Genomic DNA, 19,423 nt, shown 5'->3' on the forward strand with positions numbered 1-19,423 from the left:
GAGTCTCTTTACATGCTCAGGACTCCTTCCTTACCTTTGGCTGGCAGCTCACAGTGCAGTGATGACTTCCCTGCAGGGAATGTAGTGCTCAACTTGCATCGCAGGGCAGTAAAAATAGTGTATGTTGTGGCAGTGATGGTTTTTATGTTGTTGAGTGCCAAGCTATGTGAGGTTTTTTTCACAGTGTAAAACTTAAGGATCAGGGCATCTGCCTTCATTCCCCCATTCCCATGGGATCCTGGGGCAGTCTTTAGAGTTGCCTGCTACAGAAGAGACCACATCTTGTTTGTGCCATCCAAAATTGGCAGGAGATTGCTGTGGCAGGCAGTCTCCTGGATGTGAGGTTAGGCAGAGAGAGTATTCTGCATGATTTAATGCAAGTTTAGAATTCTTTTACAAAGATACAGAACTGTTCTCTTTCTCGTTGGGGTAAGGTTTGAAATACTAGTTCTTTGATTTGTCAGTTGTGGGTTTTAAAAGGCTACAACGGCTACTGTCTAACTAATTTTTTTTCCGTCTTGGGTCCTCTGTATGTGAACCTGGTAAAGTTCTTTCCCAGTGTCCTGGTTTCAGTAAGACCACCCTAATAAAAGCACCCAAACTGATGCTAATTACTGGTCAGAGCTCTTAGCTTTTGCAGTGGTGGTTTCCCACCCAGTGGTGGGCTTGTTGAATTGGAGGACTAGATAAAAGGCAGTCATTTTGTTTTGCATGATAGCTCTCCGTTTGCTTCTGAGAGATGTTACCTAGCAGTTTATTAGTGCTCATGGGAAACTGCAGTTCATTTAAAAAGGCCTGGCACACAGATTTCTTATCCATCACCTTTAAAAAGGAGTTCCCTGAACCTACCCTTCTGGGCGTGCAGCAGTTGACGAGAGCTCCGAGAAGTCTGGCTTTCTGCATTAGCTCTCTTCGTTTCTTCATGGCTCTTCAGGACTGGCTTATTTTGTTTCCATGAAAGCTTGGAAAGCAGTTACTGATGGTCTTCCTTCCTCTGGCCACCAGAGGTGCTTGCTCCTTGGGCAACAACCACAGAGACGATGAAACTAACAGTACAAGTTCATGCTCTGGTGTCTCTCTGAGTCTGTGGAGTCTTGTTCATGGGACTTTTTAAGAGTAAAGGGAGTTTTCCAGTTTGTTCTGTCAATCAAGGATAAATACAGGATTGCAATACTTAAAAAACACTTGTTTACTTTCATAATCCATGAAACTGGTCCTATATAGGATCACCTTTTAACTTCATCTGTTCTGAGATATTCAATTAGCTAAACTGAAGAATCAGTCCAACCTTCTGAGTGTCCCTCAGGAAGGGTGTATGTAGCTTTATGGGTGTAGCCAGTGGGGCATCAGGTAGTATGTGAATGTTGGCTATACCTGTAGTGCCTCTTTTGTAGAAAACGAAACCGAAGGGTGATTCCTGAGCTGCATAGGTCAAATCCCCAAACTCATCTGAGTAGTAGGATGTTACTTCCATGTCTGTGCTCTAGAGAGCCTTCCAAATAGCGATGGGATGACATAATGATGCAAGTGTCGCAGCCGAGCTGATGCAAGGACTCGCTGGCTCCGTGGGGATGGATGAGCTGCGTGCAACGCCCTGCCCTCCTCTCTCTTCCCCATCACTGTCATCTACAGCAGTGACTGCAACGTGGGTATCACACTGTCCAAGTACAAACCTTGATTTCATGCAGCACAAATAAGGTGTTGGAGACTGCTCCAAGGACAGCTTCCTCCTTCCTGCCTTGCTGATTAACTGTGGTGAAACTGCTGTCTGCAAAATATATCTAACCAAGGGTTTTCCTTAGGAGATGCTTGTTCTTTCTACCCAAGTGGGCAAGCTAGCATGTTATTGGTTGCTGCTGGCAGTAGAGTGACAACTTCCACAGACACTTTCTCCCCAAATCATGTCTCGCATGTAGATGTGCAAAGAAGGGTGGTGCTACTCTCTAGCGGTGGATGTGCAGAAAGATCACCCTCCCAAGCTCGGCTGGTCATTTTAATCATAAAATCTTTCAGTCACCCTCAAAACCTTTGGATAGGAATTGGTGTGGTAACGTTAGAGATCAGTTTGTTCGTTCTTATTTGGCCTCAATGTCCTAATCAGATACATAAATGGAATGGGATATGTATGCAAGAATGGAGTGATAGGATTTAATCTCTGACAGATTTGCCCTTACTTGTGCATCACAGGGTGCTGTATCCAATGTCTCTGGATCCTGTGGACCTCAGTGGTCCATAAGTATTTCTTAGAAGTCCTGTAATTCAAGACTGTGTCTGCACTTACGGCACTGTGTCTTATTCTTTCAGTTTCTACAGGCTTCCTTCTTCATGCAACAAAAACTAATACTTCTTGGGGATACTTAAAGTATTGTGTTTCCTACCAATATTCCGTTATTTTTCAGTTGTACCCAAATTAGACAAAACCTGCCTTAGCATAGACACATCTTATTGTCTTGTCCGGAGTAGAAGCTTATGTTAAGCATATGTTAAATGGTGTTACATCAGGTACCCTTAATTCGATGCTGTTTAAAACTGTTAGCATGTAGGGCTAATCATTCCCAATGTAATAATTTAAAAGAACTGAAGTCTCTGAAGAGTTGACTATAACCCACATGCTAAACTGGCTGCCTTCCCCACTTGAATGTCTACAGCACGAGAGATTTTGCAGAGTTGGATTCCAAGTGCTAGTAGAGTCAAATAATGGAAATTCATGCTTTTTATTTTAAGGTTGCCCTGAAGGCCATGTATCCAAAGGTTTCCATTATAGAAGAAAATACTCTGTGTGTTTACCTAACATTTGTTTATGTTATTCTTAAAATATTTTGACATTTCTAGGGATGCCATAAAATCTTCCTCATCTTTTTTTTACTCTAAAATTAGAAATGTTAGAGCTCTATCATAGGTTAACGTTACTAAGCATGTTTTAAGTTTCTGCAGCTGAGTATGTTTCAAATGAATTAGCAGTATGTAAAGCAAAGACTCGCAAAGGTTTCTGTGCCTTAATTATTCTAGCATTGCATGAGAAAACATTTTAAAATGTTTCATAAAGACTTCTAGGCCTTAATTAAAAATACAGTTTTCCAGCACAGAAGTTTACATTTCAAAGAGGCATTGCATTCAGGCAGCACTTTAAGAAGGGATGATTTTTCTGTAATAAAATTTCACAGATCTCCTTGACCGCACAAATCATCCCTTAAGTAAAAGGTATATACAGTACTAGTTCGTGGCTTATGCTTTGTTTCTGCAGTAAAGCTAGAATAATTTGGAGAGGGTTTTAACTGAAAAACTCTTTAAACATACCTGCTAGAGGACAATACTGGTATACGTACGAGGAAGAGTGCTATGCTGGGCCCTTGCCTTTTAGTTACAGGATGCTTGTCTTCTCCTAGGTTTCACAACAAAGGAGTTTACGTGAAAGTTGGGCTGCAGAAGATAAGTCATACCAGAAATCTTCACAAAGACATAAAGCTTCAAGTGGACCAGCACGAGGTGGAGCTACCGAGTATAGAAGGACTCATTTTTATTAATATACCCAGGTAAAAAGGAGAGAAAGGATCCTGTGTGGATGCATGTATGTGTGGAAATGCTGCTTGGTGTTTGAGCGTCAAATGGTTAGATAAAATGTTAAATGGTCTAGATTAGTAGACGGTTGTTACTGGGTATTTTTGATTATTGCCTGACTCGCTGGCTGTGCAACTGTGCCTAAGGAGCTAGCTCTTAATACCATTTTGACATTGTTTTTCTGATCCTTCGAAACTCACGATCTCACTCCACATAAAGGTGGTACTATCTTGTTTTCCCAGTGCAAACCCCCATACATTTGCTATTTCTTCTGTGTCCTCACAGTAATTTGGGATTATTTCCTCACCAAAGGTCTTCAGACTTCTTTTGGAGCAGTTTTCTAGTAAAACATGACTTTTTAGGCATGGTTGTAGGTCTGTGGCTTCTGTCCACTACCATTGTCCCCCTCCCCCAAACTGTTTGAACGGTCCACCGGATTTCACTGTGACTTGTAGAAGGATCAAGGATGATCAGCTTGCACACCCTTTCTGGCATGCTGGAGACCAGGTGCCTAAGCAGTTCCTGCAGTGAAGGCCAGACAGGATTCAACTGTCGAACGCTGTCCGGGTCCTACAGCCAGCTGGTCCATGTACGTGGAGTGGGTGATGCTCTTTGGGTAGCTGTGGAAAACCCACAGTTGAGGTACCTTTTGCGGGGTGGTAGGGACTGCCCTGATGCCTGCAGGGAACTGGAGTTACTGCTGTGGAAGAAAGGAAGGCAAATCTGCAGGAAATCTGGCATCCTTAGATGTGCTGTCAGTAGGGGTGGTTTTTTTTGTTTGCACAAAACCTAGCAGGTAGTTAGTGCTGCCATACTATTTTTTTTCAAGTACACACTTATCTCAAACTACCTTTATCTCTTTCCATTTTAGTCTGAAAATGTTTCAACTTTTTATTTGAGTGTATATATTTACATGTACATACACGTATGCGCACCTGCACATACACACAAGTATACGTTGCTCCTGAGAACCGTGGAGAAGAAAAGATGACGATTAGTACTGAGCAGTCAATGCACTAAAACAATAAGCGCGTGGTTTGAGTAGGGAGGGTCAATACTGCACAAAAAGCAACACGGTGTTAAATTGTCAGAAGCATTTCAGTGGATTGAATTGCAGGGATACCTGCTTCACTACAAGTGAGTTTGGCCAGGTACAAGAATAAAAACTTGATACTTGTTTTAGCTTTAGTTTCTCTTCAGTAGCTTATGTGAATATTGTCAAGACCAGTAAGATCTATGTTAAGTTCTTAAGTCTTGGAAGATAAGGGTTAGTGTAGCTGTAACCTGTATTTCCCAGCAAATTAAAACTCTTTGGAGTTCCTTTCTTCTTACCTGCTCTTTTTCTTTCAAATGGAAACTACTTACTTCACTCCTTCTTTCGCTCCTAAAAGATCTGTTCAGAAGTCTTCCAGATTTTAGGAAAACAATTCCTGCTTTTACAGCGCAGGAGAGCTGTGTTGTCTCCTCCAGCGGGTGTGGATCAGCGTGTCTAGCCTTGGAAGTCTGGCGAACCAGCCGCCCCTAGCAGGGTACGGGGCAGGGTGCTCGGTGGCAGGCAGCGGGTCCGCAGGCGGTCACTGTGGTCTGCTCTCTACGCAGCTGGGGGTCCGGAGCCGATCTCTGGGGGTCTGAGAGCGACAACCGCTTCGAGAAACCGCGCATCGATGACGGCCTGCTGGAAGTTGTTGGTGTGACTGGCGTCGTTCACATGGTAAGTTGGCGTCCCAGTGAGAAGGGAGGAAACATATGTTTTCTCAGACTGGTTTATTTTTCTAACAAACAGTGCATTACAAGTGCGTAGTCCTAAAAAGTATGCATCTATGTTAAGGTTATACCATCGTTTATTTAGGTACTTGTTGCGTCATGTAGAAATGGTTACGGACCATAAACAGAATTCATGGGCAGCGTCGGCTGCCTGTGAACAAAGCGTTCACGCGTCGGGAGTTCAGCTGCAGCTGGAATGCACCGCACGGGCAGTTCATGGGCTGCAGCGCCCTCTCATTGCCTGTTCATTGGCCTGCCCTGGAGATCCGTATTTAGGTGCCAGACTACGACAGATGGAATGGAAACTGAAGAAGCCTGCGGCTGGATAAGAAGAAGTAATAGGAGTGTGAAGAACCTGTTAAAAGTGCATGGGGAAATGCTTCATGACTTAAGTAGACTTTGAACCAAGGCCAGAAACTTACATGTATACATATATATATGAAATGCAAATATATATATATATATATATGTATTATGGAATGTACCAGCTTTCTCATAACGGGTATCATGGTGTCAAAACCAAACAGTTCATGGGATGAAGACAAGATTTTATTTTAATAGTACAAAACCACCCACTCTTCACTTAGTGTATTTGTGAAAAATCTTGTCATATCTCATCACAGGTAGACAGGTGGCTTTAAAATTATCTGCCACAAGCTTTCCAACACCTGTCTCTGAGAATCTGATGCTAGCTGCTCTAGATCCAAATGCTACATAAAGCAGATGGTATGCCAGTTCCTCAAACAACGTTACGACTCAATTTGTGCAACTTTAATTCTTCTGTGTATTACGTATTTTTACAATGGCCTGCTATTAGCAATGCAGGCCTGTGGGATGGTGGGTTATTTTTGTCTTGTCTTTGTATTTCTTTCACTATGTTAAGAAATCTGCTGCTGAAAAATTATATGTGGTCAGGTAACTTCAGACAACTAATCCATACAACCACCAAAAAGGGAAAGGTGGGTGCTTAAAATTGTTTGTGCAGCTCGATCTTTGGTGTTGGCCAACTTTACTGTTTAGTAATTTAGATCTTTTAAGGAAGACAAATGTAAAACATTCCATTAGAAGAAGTGGTTTGGTAGAGATCCTTAAAATTTTTGTGGAATTAGAAGCAACAAGGAGTGTACCCGTTGCTTTGGAATATAAATGTTAACAAACCTGTGCTCTGATTTTGTGATCTTCTGTTAAGGTTTTTAACCCCATGTTTGGTGTCTGTACACATTCCCTGAGAGAATGAGTAGCAGCAAAGTTCACTTTGCTTCACTTTTTACAGTTAACACTCAGCCGTTAGTTGTAGTTTCATATATGTGTATATGTATGTAGTTGAGTGTACATATATATGTGTATATGGAGTTGAGTTTGGGAAAACTCTCTCTACCTGCTTGATAAAGTGCTTTTAGACTTCTGAGTTTCACATGTGCTGAAGTCTGTGTGTATAGTTAGGTGTTTTGAAAATGTGTTTACTACGTTACGGAGGGGGGAAGTAAAAGCAAACAAGACCCCTGTGAGTGCATGCTCCTTGGCCAGCCCGAGTGTACAAGTGACTTCACCGTGTAAGTTATTTTGCCTCCAGCAGCCTGCAGGGGTATTGGAATTCTTCTTCAGGCACTAACCTAAATAATTAATGCTGTGTCAGTAAAGGCATCCTATGCAGCTTTTGCCTAAGCGGTTCTTGTACTTGAAACTTAAAATGTCAGGTGAGAATAAAATTCTATCCACCCAGTTTAAGTGCAGCTAATATTTGTGCTTCTTGTTTATTGGGGTAATTGATACCCTGGCTTTTACCTCTTAACAGGGTCAAGTCCAAGGTGGTTTTCGATCAGGAATCCGCATAGCCCAAGGCTCGTATTTTCGTGTAACACTCCTAAAGCCAATTCCAGTTCAAGTTGATGGAGAGCCCTGGATTCAAGCCCCTGGCCAGATTATTATTTCTGCCGCAGGACCAAAGGTACTGGCTGTAGGTTTGTCTTAGCAAGTTGACTTTGTTTCTCCAGTGGATATTATCGTATTATCTTGCTTGTCTGTTGTGTTCTGATGCTTAATTTTAAAGGAGCTAGTCAGCACATTGTGGTAACTGTTGGATAAATACATAGCAGTTTCTACAGAGGATGGTTTGAGGGCCCTCTCCACTGGCTCAGATGAGGCTTGTGTTTAAAAAAAATAGTCCCTTAGCTTCAGCCTAGTGACTTAGTTTTTTCCCCTGTATTGAGATCTCCAGGCAGCGCTGTCTGCCCTGAAGCAGACCGCAGTTAGGAGGGCCATGGTAGTACTGCAGTGTGCAAGGTAGGAAGCAGTCCGCTGGCGGTGCTGGAGAAGGGAGGGTCTGTCAGAGAGCAGCAAAGGAGAAAACTGAATAACGGAGGAGGAGCGTCTGAGAAAAAGAGACTTTGAAGTAATCAGTGCCTGTTTTTCCTTGATATCTCAAGGTGGACGTAGAAGGAAAAGAGCATCAGCTACCTAAGAATTTAACTCCTCTATTGACATTGAAATTGTGAAATAAACACTTTGCAGTAGTTGACTCTGGTGCACACCAGTCTACACATTTGCCTGCTACCTTAATGATGCTCTTTTAACTTGGAGAAATTTGTTGCTACAGGCAATCTCGGAGAATACGTAGCCCTACCAGGAGGGCTACCAGAACAATGGCCCTTGCAGAGGAAAAATGGGTGAAAAAGAGGGTCATACCACAAATGTTTTGGAATATGTTAAACTTTGTTCTTTTCCTGAGAGAAAGGGGGGAAAAGAGAAGGAGAGAGAGAACAAACCTAACTTGTCCTTCCACTGAGAAATATTTCTGTCTTTCTCTCAGGTTAGTGACTAATAGTGTTATCTGTATATATGTGTATGTATATGTGTGTACATGAATATATATGCACACACATACATCTGTATACATATACATACATGTGTATATATATTTATGTAAAAAAGCAGTTAATCTTATAGCTTTATAAGGATAGGTGCTTCAGATAGTTGTGTATTTAAATGTTTTTCTTGTTTATTTTACAATTTTACTTGTTTATTGGTTAGTTGCCTTAGATCTGCTTATAGGTGACTACAGATATTTTAATACTCACTCACCCTATTTTAAAACTTTCCATTTTAGGTCCATATGTTGAAAAAATCCAAGCAGAAACAGAAGAAAACTGGAAGCCTGAGAGAGATGAGAGTGGATAGCATGTCAGTCTCTGAAGGAGGACGCTAAGTGGATACCTGTGCTCAGTAGTGATGCAGCACACCTACCGTAGATACCAAGATGGTTCAGTAAAACCGAGTGCAGATAACTAGTGAAGAGGGTTGCTTATGAGCGTGCCTTTCATTACATTTTGATAGTACTGGGTTCTACTTCGTCTTTCAAAGATAGTGCCTCATTGTTACCAATAACTATTATGTACCACTTGTCTCATCTGAAATGTTTACTTTGGGTTGCTTTTCCATAAGCCATTGTCCAGTTTTTCATGTATATAGAAACTGAGGCCAAACAGAGATTCCAAGATGCTGAGATTTCTGCATCTACCTTCACAAAGACTCTTCCCCTCCTCCCAGCTTTTTCTTACAGAAAATCATTCCATAGATAAATTCTGGTGCATTGTTCCATAAATGAAAATGTGTTCCTTTAATGCTCACAGTAGCCTCCCAGCCAAAAAAAGGCAAAGACATGAGCTGCTGAGAACTCCTTGGATCAGTCCAAATAGCACAGCTGAAACAGTACTACTGTAAAGAGAAAAATACAAAACACAGGAGAGATTATTTCTATAAAAGGAGCCCCGTGCACTGGGAAGAGAGAAAGTACTAGAATAGTTGAGTCAAAATATTTCAGAGCATTTACTTCAACAGTATTTGGACAGTATGAATGAAGGGGAAACAGCTGGTAGAGCAAGTTTCCAGCTGCAACTTAGTTTCTCCTATATTATTCAGCCAAAGCCTGTTTTAAAAGGCATTTGATTTTCAGCAGCTACTACTCTAACGTAAAAAAAGGAAGAAGAATACCTGAGGCAGTATTACATTATACTGATTTTTTTCTGTCATTGAAACCATTATCTTTGACACCAGACTTTCTTGTCTTTACTTGTGCTGTTTCATTTTCATTAATTTGTCACAGTTGGACTGTTATTTAACAGCAAGCTCAGAGACTAAAAGAATCATCACTAATTAGGGTAAAAGAAGTACCATTTAGTGTTTACTTAAGTAAATTAGCACAGTCATATGTTAGAGCTGAAGTACAGCGTAGCTTCGCTGAGGAGCCTTAGGAGGTATTGAAGCCTGTAGTGTGCATGTAACGTGCTGTAGGCTTCAGATAACTGGGAATGCAGTAGCCATCATGAAAACTCACTTACCTGGTCAGCCTTCTCAAGTCCTTGGTGGGTGTTGTTATCAGCTGTGGGCCCAGGGACATGGTCACTGTCTTTTCTCACTTAGATGAGTGTGTGCTCTTCAGAGGCTGTTCCTCTGTCAGCTCCTGTGAGACCGAGATCACCTCTCTGTGCTTACCTATCTGCTAAAAATGTGGGGATCCAGTACTTCTTTTACAGCTTCCTGCTAGAGACTGGCGCTAGAGCAGGCATGGTCCTGTCATACACTACATGTATCTGCTGTCCATGACCATAGTCGTGTTGGTCTTCACTCACATCTCTGCTGGTGTCATCTCACCGTGGTTCTCCAGTGAGTGAACCTTTCACTTCAGGTCAACATCATACACAAGGGGCTCTCTGAGCCAGCTGTGGCGCGGGGGGCCTGCATGGTTTTGCCACTTGTACGTGTTTGCTGCTAGGAGCTACTTAAGCCATGTTGGCCAGAGCCCACTTAGCTAGCCAGTGGGCTTACTTGTCCTCTGTTACACGGTAATAACTAATTCAGCTATGGGCGGCATGAATTCATCACTCAAGCGGCAGCTTTGGGAGCATTCTTCTTGCCAGTGTGTCTAGAAAAACATCTCCAGCTGCTTCAGGGGACTTCAGTGTAACTTTGATACATGCAAAAGCTGTTTCATGGTGGAGCCAGTTATGCGCAGAGGCAGTTCTTGCTGGGTCTTGTTGATCAGTCTGTACTCTAAGCACTGTGCCAGCTTCAGCAACATCTGATCATTACCTGTGCTTTCGGCTTTCCAGTCACGGTGCAGACGGGGGTGTGAATGTGGGTGCTGCAAGACATAGCAACAGAATGATACAGCTAGAGCTATGACCAGAGACAAAACAGCCATGCAAAAACGGCAGCCATGGGCAGCCTTTCCTTCCTGTCCAGTCATTCCTCCTGTCCCTACTGTTCTGGTAGAGATGCGTTTGGAGGACTGACTCCTGTTTTCAGTGAAGCCTGTTATTAATTGTTTAAATTGTTAGTTTAATTTTAGGGATGTTCTTCAGGTACCACCATGTGGACTACAGCTTATCTTTTTATTGAACAAGCAAACTGGACTCATGCTATGCAGTAGATAGTGTGGATGGTACAGAGCTAAAATCCTTGTCTCCTTACCATTAAACACAGGGTTGTCTCTGCTTCAGAACCTGGGCATGCAGGATCAGCTGGAGCTCTTCTGGCATCCTGGTACCAGCATTACAAGTAGTGTTGTATTTCAGGGAATGCTCTCTCAGGATGAAGCTCACAAATTAGAGAGGAAATCTGAAATAGGTTGCTGCTTATAATTGTCCAGAAAGCCAAAGAAACTGCTTTGTGTCCTCAGGGCAGCAGAAAGAATGCATGGTCTTTCCAATTGATGACTCAGTAATGGAGAAGAAAATTTGCTTTTTGTTACAGAAGACACGTGCAAGCTTTAAGCTTGCAGGTACTGACTGTCTTCTGCAGACGAAGTAAATAAAGCCGTCTTACTGTTTTTCCAGACGTGTATCACCCTGCAGCATGCAACTTACAGTGTTTCATGTTCTTGGCTCGTTAAGGGCCTGGCTGTCTCCCCCTGTTGCTCAGTACCTGTTACCTGAAATAACATGAAACTCTTGGGCCACAGTATTTTAATCAGAGGGCCCCTTACTATGGGGATTTTCCATCCCTTGAACACTGTACGAGCCTGTCTCGGCGTAGCGTTGTGGCAGCAAGGCAACACAGAAGTATGAATTTGTGTTCTCCCTGCGACTGCCAGAGGGGATCTTGGTGGAGGACAGGAAGGCTTTTGAGTTTTCTTTTTTCTTTCCCTTTTTTCTTTTTCCAGAAACTGATTCCCTCATGTTAGAGCAGATGAGTGCCGCACTGGAACGAAGACATAACTAAAGAAAAACACACTTGGCATTTAAGGTCTCTGTGCATCATAAAATGATTCTTAGTGTGTTTTGAAGACAAAACAGATTCCTGGGCAGTTGAGATAGCAAAGCTCCTGTAAAGCTTTTAAAAGGAGAAACTCAGTATTTAACCCCTCTATTAAGATGTTCCAGTTTCAGGTACTGTAAAGGCCAGTATATCAAGAATATGTGTATTCTTTTTTTTTTTTTTTTTAACACTTTCGTCACACTTAGTATCTGAGAAGGCCTAGTATTTTTTTCCATAGTATGTAAGACTTCCTTGAAGAGAGGAGATAACTCTCTGCAGTTAATACGAAACAATTTGACTTAGCCTTTATCTTTAACAAAATGATGCAGTATAATTTACGTGATAGTGGGCAGATAAATGATTCTCGTCTCTGAGTGTTCCAGTAACATTGTGTGAGAACCTAGTGGTCACACGGCCAAGTGCTTTAAATAGTGCAGTAAATAAAGTGTTGGGGATGAGGCTTGGTTCTGCCAAGACAGGTGTTAAATCAACATCAGGGACACAGGACCAGGAACCATAATCTATAGACAGGGAGGAGATGCAGGGTCATTGCTGTCCTGAGCACACTCCTTCATCCTCTCTCCACTGCCTTTTTGCCTTGCCTGTAAACCGTGGCAGGCACAGATAGCACAGCTAGCACCTCTACTGCTGAGACACACGCTCCTGACCTTTTACTACTGTCCTACTAGGCTTTGCCAGTGTGGGGGAGAGAAGGGTCCTGAAAATCATGGTGTATTTCAAATACCCCACTATTGCAGAAGAGATAAGGTGGTCAGTTGGTTAAAATCTGTTTGGATGGTTAAACACTTTACCTCTGTCTTGAATTAGGAGAACCAGAATTCAAAAGTTCATCCCTGAGATACAGGTGCTACTTCAGAAAATTTGCTGCTTTTTCCCCATGGCTTTTACACTTGATTGTATAGTTGAAATTGCTGATGTTTTCATTGCATTGATTTTTAAATGAAGCAGAGTTATTTTGCCAAAAACTTTATTTATATATGTGTGTGTGTATGTATATGTGTATGCATACATATGGACACACCCTTTAAACACAGGCCTTATTGCATTTCCTTTCACAGTGCCTACTTGTACAGCTTTTGCTGTGTTACAACATTCTGATAGCACTCACTTCTGGATCTTTCTCTCACCAGTTCTGGACAGAAGGCAGAGATTGCTTTCTTACTGGTCCCACTGCGGTTCCCAGCACATATTTCTAATGGACATGTGCTTTCCAACAAGACATGATGGCAATATAGTGAAAGCACAACTGTGTTTAGAGTACAGTCTCTGCATGTGTACAGTTTGAGCTCCTCTTGCTCTTCCGAGATTTTAATCAAGTCTCTGTGTATCTAAAATCAATGGCAATGTCTGTTGTAGCATTTTAAAAACTAGAAGAAGCTGTAGCATAGTCCACTGCAAGACTTAAATAAGGAACAAAACTAAATTAACTGTTATAGACAATTGTTCATTAATTGTCACAGTTACCCTCTTACAAGTATTGTACAGATTGCATTTCTTTAAAGAGCAAATAATTTACTTGTTTTGAATATCAGCTCTTTGGAATCACTAAGCATTTACACGTGCACATTACTCTGCAGCAGTCTGTTGGCATATAAATGTGTCCTTATCAAATGAAGCGTCATTTTGTGGGAGGAGAAGGTACAAAGAGCTGTTGTGACACTTAAAAAGCACTTATGTTGAAGACAGAACAGATTTAGCTGCGTTGCATAGCCACCAGTCCATACTCCAGCACTGAAACTGGGCTTGCGCTGGTGTTGCACGCTTGAGAGACCTAGCAGTAGATATTCTTTCCGTCTGCGCCTCATACCTCTTCCTTACAACCTTCATAGTAACTGTGCTTTTTCCTCTTCTGCTAGCCTGCCTTCCTGCCCTGTGGGCCCAGCCTGTATACTGAAACTGGTAACAAAGGGATGAGTATGTGGTGGTGAATGTGTCTGGAGAGCGGGGGAATGGCGATCCTGCTCTAAAACACCGCTCTGGCTGTTGGGCTTAAGACTGTTCATTAATGCCTGCTTCAGCTTCCACTTCAGGCATTTAACAGTTGTGCAGCAAAGACTCAGCAACTACTGAACTACCTTGGAGTCATGGTGACAGCGTTGCCTCATTTTCAGGCTTTGATCTTATAAGCAGCAGTGCATGTATCACTTCATATACTTTTTGCACTTAACAGAAAATGCAGGTTAGGTAGGCTTAGGGTGTGGCAAAATTGCAATGTTTGTACTTTTTTGTAAATATGGGGATGATTCTACAGATACAAAGATGCACTTTCAGGTAACGATGAAAACAAGTTTGTAGAATGCAACTGTTTAGCATTTTCTCTGACTGCAGCGTTCCTTGATACCCATCCATCTCTAATACTGTGTTCTCCTTGAAATGAGAGATGGTATCTTCCTCCCATCGCAGTATGTATTTGTAGCTGACTGACTGAAAGTTCATATATATTTTTAAACAATTACAAATCGGCTGCTATTCTAAGATTTAGGTTTATTAGACTGATTTTATAGTGCATAATAGTAATGTTAAAGTGTTATTTATAATGTCAGCATTTACTGATTTGACATTTGGCTTGTAGGAGAGATCCAGCTCAAAGCCGCCTTTCCTTTTGCTATTTAATGTATTTTTTTTAACAGCGTAGCCATTGTATGTGTGGAATGCAGTGAAATGAATGCAAATTACTAATCTTAACCTGCAGTTAGACCAGCAGTTTCAATGTTTACAGGACAGTGACTATTGATTGTAAACCCATACCTGTCAGTTGAAACAGTGCACTCGTTCTGTGTTTTGAAAGCGTTGTTTCTGCTTCCCATGACAATGAAATAGTTGCCTTCTGGTTTAGATTCCTGGTTATGTCTCTTTGGAGAAATTTAAATGTGGATTATGACTTTTCTGCCATGGACTCATAGACAGAATTTCTACTGATAAAAGTGTTGTATTGAACCTGTTTTCCGAAAGATTGACTTTATTTTTTGTGAAGATAATTTATGAGAATGTTTTATAAGCAGATCGATCAGTGTTGTTGAAAAAGTTGGTCTGAAGTCTTGAAATAAATGTGTGTAGATATTAAAGATGTACCCCAAAGCAAAGTATTTTTTAACAGGGCACTGTTACTGGTGTAGTTATCCCTCTGAGCTCTCCTAGCAACACACCCATTTAACACATCGCTCTGCAGAGCTCAAGTGTGTTATTTAGGAGACGACTCGATTTCAGAAGATGTGGCTTCATTTATATTGTGTGTGTCCTGTATTACACCTCTGGCAGCAACTCCTAATATAAACACGAGCTGTAGAAGGCATAACTTGTCCGCCACACAAATCACTGCAGGTTAAAGAGCAGACAGCCCGCCCTTGTGCTTGACTGCAGGAATGTTACAAGTCTGGTGACTGTTTTCCTCTTACAGTCCTCCCTCACTGTCCACAAGGTGTGCCACACATCAGTCCTTTTGCTTTCTGAAGGCAGGCAGGCGCAAATTGACACGTGCCTGTGTCAAAACAGTCAACAGCTTGCTTCGCCATGGCACCCCTTTCTTTGTGCTGCTGATCTTGCCAAATTGGGTAGCAAGAGGTGCTTGAACAATTACTGAGTATTTATTGTGTAATTTTAGGTGCTTAAAAAGCCTTCACTGCTTATTTCAAAGCAAAATTCTGGGGATCTGTAGCATAGCAATAGCCGTATAACTCCAGCTTTCTGAACATGCCAAAAGCAAGTTATCCTTGAGATAGTTTAATTAGCAATGGTGTAGATAGTAGCAATCAATACCTTGAAGCTGCAAGTTCTGATTATTGGAAGGGAGCATCTCTGCTTTGAATGCAAAGCATTACAGAGTTTGTAATTCACTATAGATTTCAGCATCCCTCCTACTTATGTACCACCCGTGACGTCTTAACTCTTCTCAAACTATGGCTTAACTATTGCTTAAATAACTGTGTTTTTCACCTCTGGTTATTTAAATCATCCAACTTCAAGCAGTTTTATGAATGCTATTTTAATATCAAGATACTCTTAAGATGTCTTATAGCATTTCTTGTGAATGTTTTAACACATTGGTAATAAATCATCTTGGCCCAACAAGCTAAGGTAAGCTGACCATTGAACAGTTTAGTTATTGTCTAGTGCTTATTCTTTGTACATCTGCCTAATAATTCTCAGAAAAAAAAAAGCCTAAGTATAAGCATTAAAGTGGTTGAAAACTGTTTCCACATTGTGTGCCTCAAACCAGTAATGCATTATCACACGTTTACTTGTGGATTGGTCTCAGAAACAGGCTTTTAATGATGTAACTTGTTTCTCAATGTCTGCCTTGAAAATGAGACACGTCACTATGCTGTGGTAACTTGTCTACAAATAACATACCTAGTGTACTAATTGGTTTAAAAAAAGTAATTTATAAAAGATGGACTTTTCTCTTATATTTAAACATCTGTTTGTCCTTGGGTTATGTTCTTAGAACAATTCTGTATATATTTTGCAATATGTGTTTTGTGTTTGATTGTACATTTTGCACTGATTCAAAATTCTGTATTCTAAGTATTATTTACAAGTTCCAGAGATCTGTAACTAGAATTTGTCTGTGAAAAATACAACATCTCTTCTACCCTGGATGTTTGTGGAGTAGTCATGCTTTAAAAATAGTGAATAGTCTCTACTTCTGCGGAGACAAACGTACCTTGTTTCAGCTGGGCAGTACTTTTATAGGTGTTCTGTAGCCTTGGCGTTTGAGATTGGGTCATGCTCCGAGAATGGCTGTGTTGTAGCAGTGTTCTTTCGTAGGTTTTAGTTTCTAAGATGACACCTACACACTAAGTTTGACCCCTGCAACATTCAAGCACTTCTAGAACCCTTATTTCTGTGGGTAGCACTTACTGTAACTGGTAAAATCTGTGATAGCACCATAGTGTGTTAAGCATTTTTGGTTTTGTCATTGTTACTTTAATGATGATCCAGATGTTCCAAGGTAGTTTTGTGCAATTGCTTGCCCTGTTTGTGCTCCTCTAGAAACACATGACCTGGTGTTTTCAGGCTGTGGGGAAGAGCCCCGTGTGTAGCCCCATCGTGCTTGGCTTGGGTGAGTAGTGGTGGACCTGGCCTGCACAACCCAAGGGCCAGACCCCATGGACCTTGGCTTGGAGGGAGTCCACTGGGGCAAGAGGAAGGGCTGTCCAAGGAGCAGAGCCCAGGTGGAAACCCTGCCCCACGGTGGGTGGACAGCCCACTGGTCAAGACCCATCAGCTCCTGGCCTGCCTATCACAGCTGATGGGGTCCATCAGCTTGACACTTCCACTTAGGATGTCCCTGCTGCAGTAACCCTTGGAGGTTACTGGCATGGAGCAATTGTTTCTCCCCACTCTGTTCAACAATTGACTGCAGAACAGGGGAGGGCTTGTTTTTTGCCCTAGCATCTCAGGGTAAACCTTATTGTTCCTTCCTGGACTGCAAATTAACAAGCTCTGAAGCAGCTACAACTACATTTTAAAAACATATATAGAAAAACTCAGTTCAGGACTACTGTTCTGGGAAAAGTGGGGAAGCAAACAAAATATTGACCTTCATGTAGAGGAGAAAAAAAAAAAAAAAAAACCAAAAACAACACAAAACACCCAAACCTGAAGTGTTCATGATTTAACCAAGCTTTATGCTTACTAACTTGCCTTAAAAATAGAAGAAAAATTGCCCTTTCTCTTTTAACTGGGGAAAGTGAAATAGCATTTTCTGCTTATTCTTTCTTCAGGTCCTAGTGGTGGTGTGGCACACTAAAACATACTGCTCTTCACACTGTATGCATTTCTTCTCAACTTCCACATGTTGCAACCCAGCCCCTCTTTCAAATATGCAGTTACAGGAGCCAGCTAGGCTGTCCAGTGTGTAAAACACCTGTACCTGGAGGACTGGGGAGATCTCCGTGGGTGCTGAATGTGGTGAAGTCCTTCCAAATGCTGCAGGTGGGCTTGTGGTACACCTTTGTGAGACAACAGCATGCAGTGAGCTAAGTGAACTTTGTTTTTCAGGAGATGTGACCAAAAAATTCATCCTCATACACAGTCCTGAAAAAGAAAGGGGAGTATGATCTAATTGTCCAGTAACTGAAAAGAAGCAGGCAGTGATGAAACCATGATCCTCCTTCTTAGCAGAGCACTGCTAGAGGCTCTGGCATCACACCTGACAGATGTGTCCTCAAAGCGGTGGGCATGACACCCCAGCCCACCCACAGGAGGCAGCCAGCAGATGTACACTGTGGTGCAGGTGCCATGTGAGGCTTCTTGTAAAGTTGCTTAGTGAGCATCAAGGCACATCCTCAGTCCTACCCATGTGCAGGGAGGCCTTGAAACCTTTACCCAAACCTAAATGAGAGTGCTCTGACTGCCAAAGGGAAAGAGGAAAAGAAGGAATGCAGTGTGAGTGGAGAAGCTCCCTAGCTGGGGCTCCAGATGACCCAGAAATTCACTGCTGGAGGGATTTGGGGGACAAGGGGTTGTTTGGGTATCTAGAGGGTTGCACCCCATGTTTAAGTGCATGGAGTACACCTGAAGTGGCCTGTGAGCAGAAATGGTACCAGGTCAAGTTATCTGCCATTTCAGGGTGAGGCACCATAGGCTTCAGTGGAGGATTAATACTTACACAGTTCAATACACATCCAGGAACTCTGGTGCTTCCAAGATGTCATGACGTTCTGCCTATACTGATGATGATCTGCCAGTCAATTTTACCCCTGCCCTCCTCTGAGCTGGGAGAACAGCAAGGATCTGGTTTGCCAGCAGAGTGGACGATTTCCAGCAGTCATTCCCTTCCTGCTCATGTAGGTTTGTGCCTTGCAATCTGGCCGTGCCACATTCCCATCAAGGGGAACTGGTGTCTGAGAATGGGAAAGATGGTTTGGCCATCATAAATCCCATGGTTTGACTTCCAAGTGGATTTAGTCACCAGTTAGACACACTTTGAAGTACAGCTAAGCAAAAAACTTTTAGGCAAATACTTAACGTCACAAGGAAATTAAATTGAAGGGCAGCTGGAGGCATTTTGGACATCAAATTCATCATAAGATGACAGCCTTGGCCCCTTAAAACAAATGCATTCTTGTTGCAGATAACTGGTGGACTGTAGGACACAGGGGATTCCTCCTGCTGGCGCAGAATGACCGAATGCTGGAACACAGGGTGGCGGTGGCTGTGTTTCCTCATTCGCAGGACCAGCCTGTTGCAAACAGATCAACGCAGGCATAGAGCAATGCCTTTGCAGGCACCCACGTACAGGCACGCAGCATCAACATGAGCAATACAAATGGGCCAACCCTGTGCCTTCTTACCAACTAATTGGGCTCAAAGTTCACTACTGAATGAATCTCTCTCTCTGTCTCTCTCAATTTTCCCAGGCCTCTCTTGTAGCTGGCACCATACTCTTGGCCTATCCAGAATCTGGCTTGCACACCTCTTAACCAAGAAATCCAGCTTAGAAGTCTGCTAAGGGATCACAGAGAGAGAGAGGAAAAACGACAACGACGACAACAACAACAAAACCATTATAGACCGAGTTTAAAAAGGAGGTAGAACAGCCTGCAAGGATCAGGCACAGAGCCTGGCCAGACAAGTGCTCTGACCAGGAGCCTGCTGACTTAACACGGCGCCCTTGGAGTAAGAGGGGGGTCGGGGCAGGTGTCAGAAAACACACCCAGAGAAACTGCACATGGACTGTGCCTTACCCCAGACTGGGAAATGGGGCAGGGACAAGCTCTGTCACCTTCAGGGCTTCCCTCAGCCAACCTGTGCTGTGAATCAAATTGATCATTTACCACAAACAGCCACTCTCACCGGCAAGTGGTGGCACCACTGCTGG

At 42.4% G+C, this 19,423-nt stretch overlaps 1 protein-coding gene across 2 annotated transcripts in view; it reads left to right on the forward strand.

Annotated features, from left to right (window-relative positions):
- The window catches only part of DGKQ (diacylglycerol kinase theta), a gene marked incomplete at its 5' end in the record, with an annotated part of 101,811 nt that extends 85,617 nt beyond the window's left edge, over positions 1-16,194 (forward strand). For both annotated transcript variants that reach the window (XM_082336758.1, XM_082336759.1), the window contains 4 exons: positions 3,387-3,533; positions 5,158-5,269; positions 7,118-7,270; positions 8,429-16,194. In XM_082336758.1, coding sequence (XP_082192884.1) covers positions 3,387-3,533; positions 5,158-5,269; positions 7,118-7,270; positions 8,429-8,527 — 511 coding nt within the window. In that variant the 3' untranslated portion in view covers positions 8,528-16,194. The remainder of the gene's footprint in view (positions 1-3,386; positions 3,534-5,157; positions 5,270-7,117; positions 7,271-8,428) is intronic.
- Between the last annotated feature and the right edge of the window lie 3,229 nt (positions 16,195-19,423).

Source organism: Platalea leucorodia, assembly GCF_965183815.1.
Source record: "Platalea leucorodia genome assembly, chromosome: Z".
NCBI classification, from domain to species: domain Eukaryota; kingdom Metazoa; phylum Chordata; class Aves; order Pelecaniformes; family Threskiornithidae; genus Platalea; species Platalea leucorodia.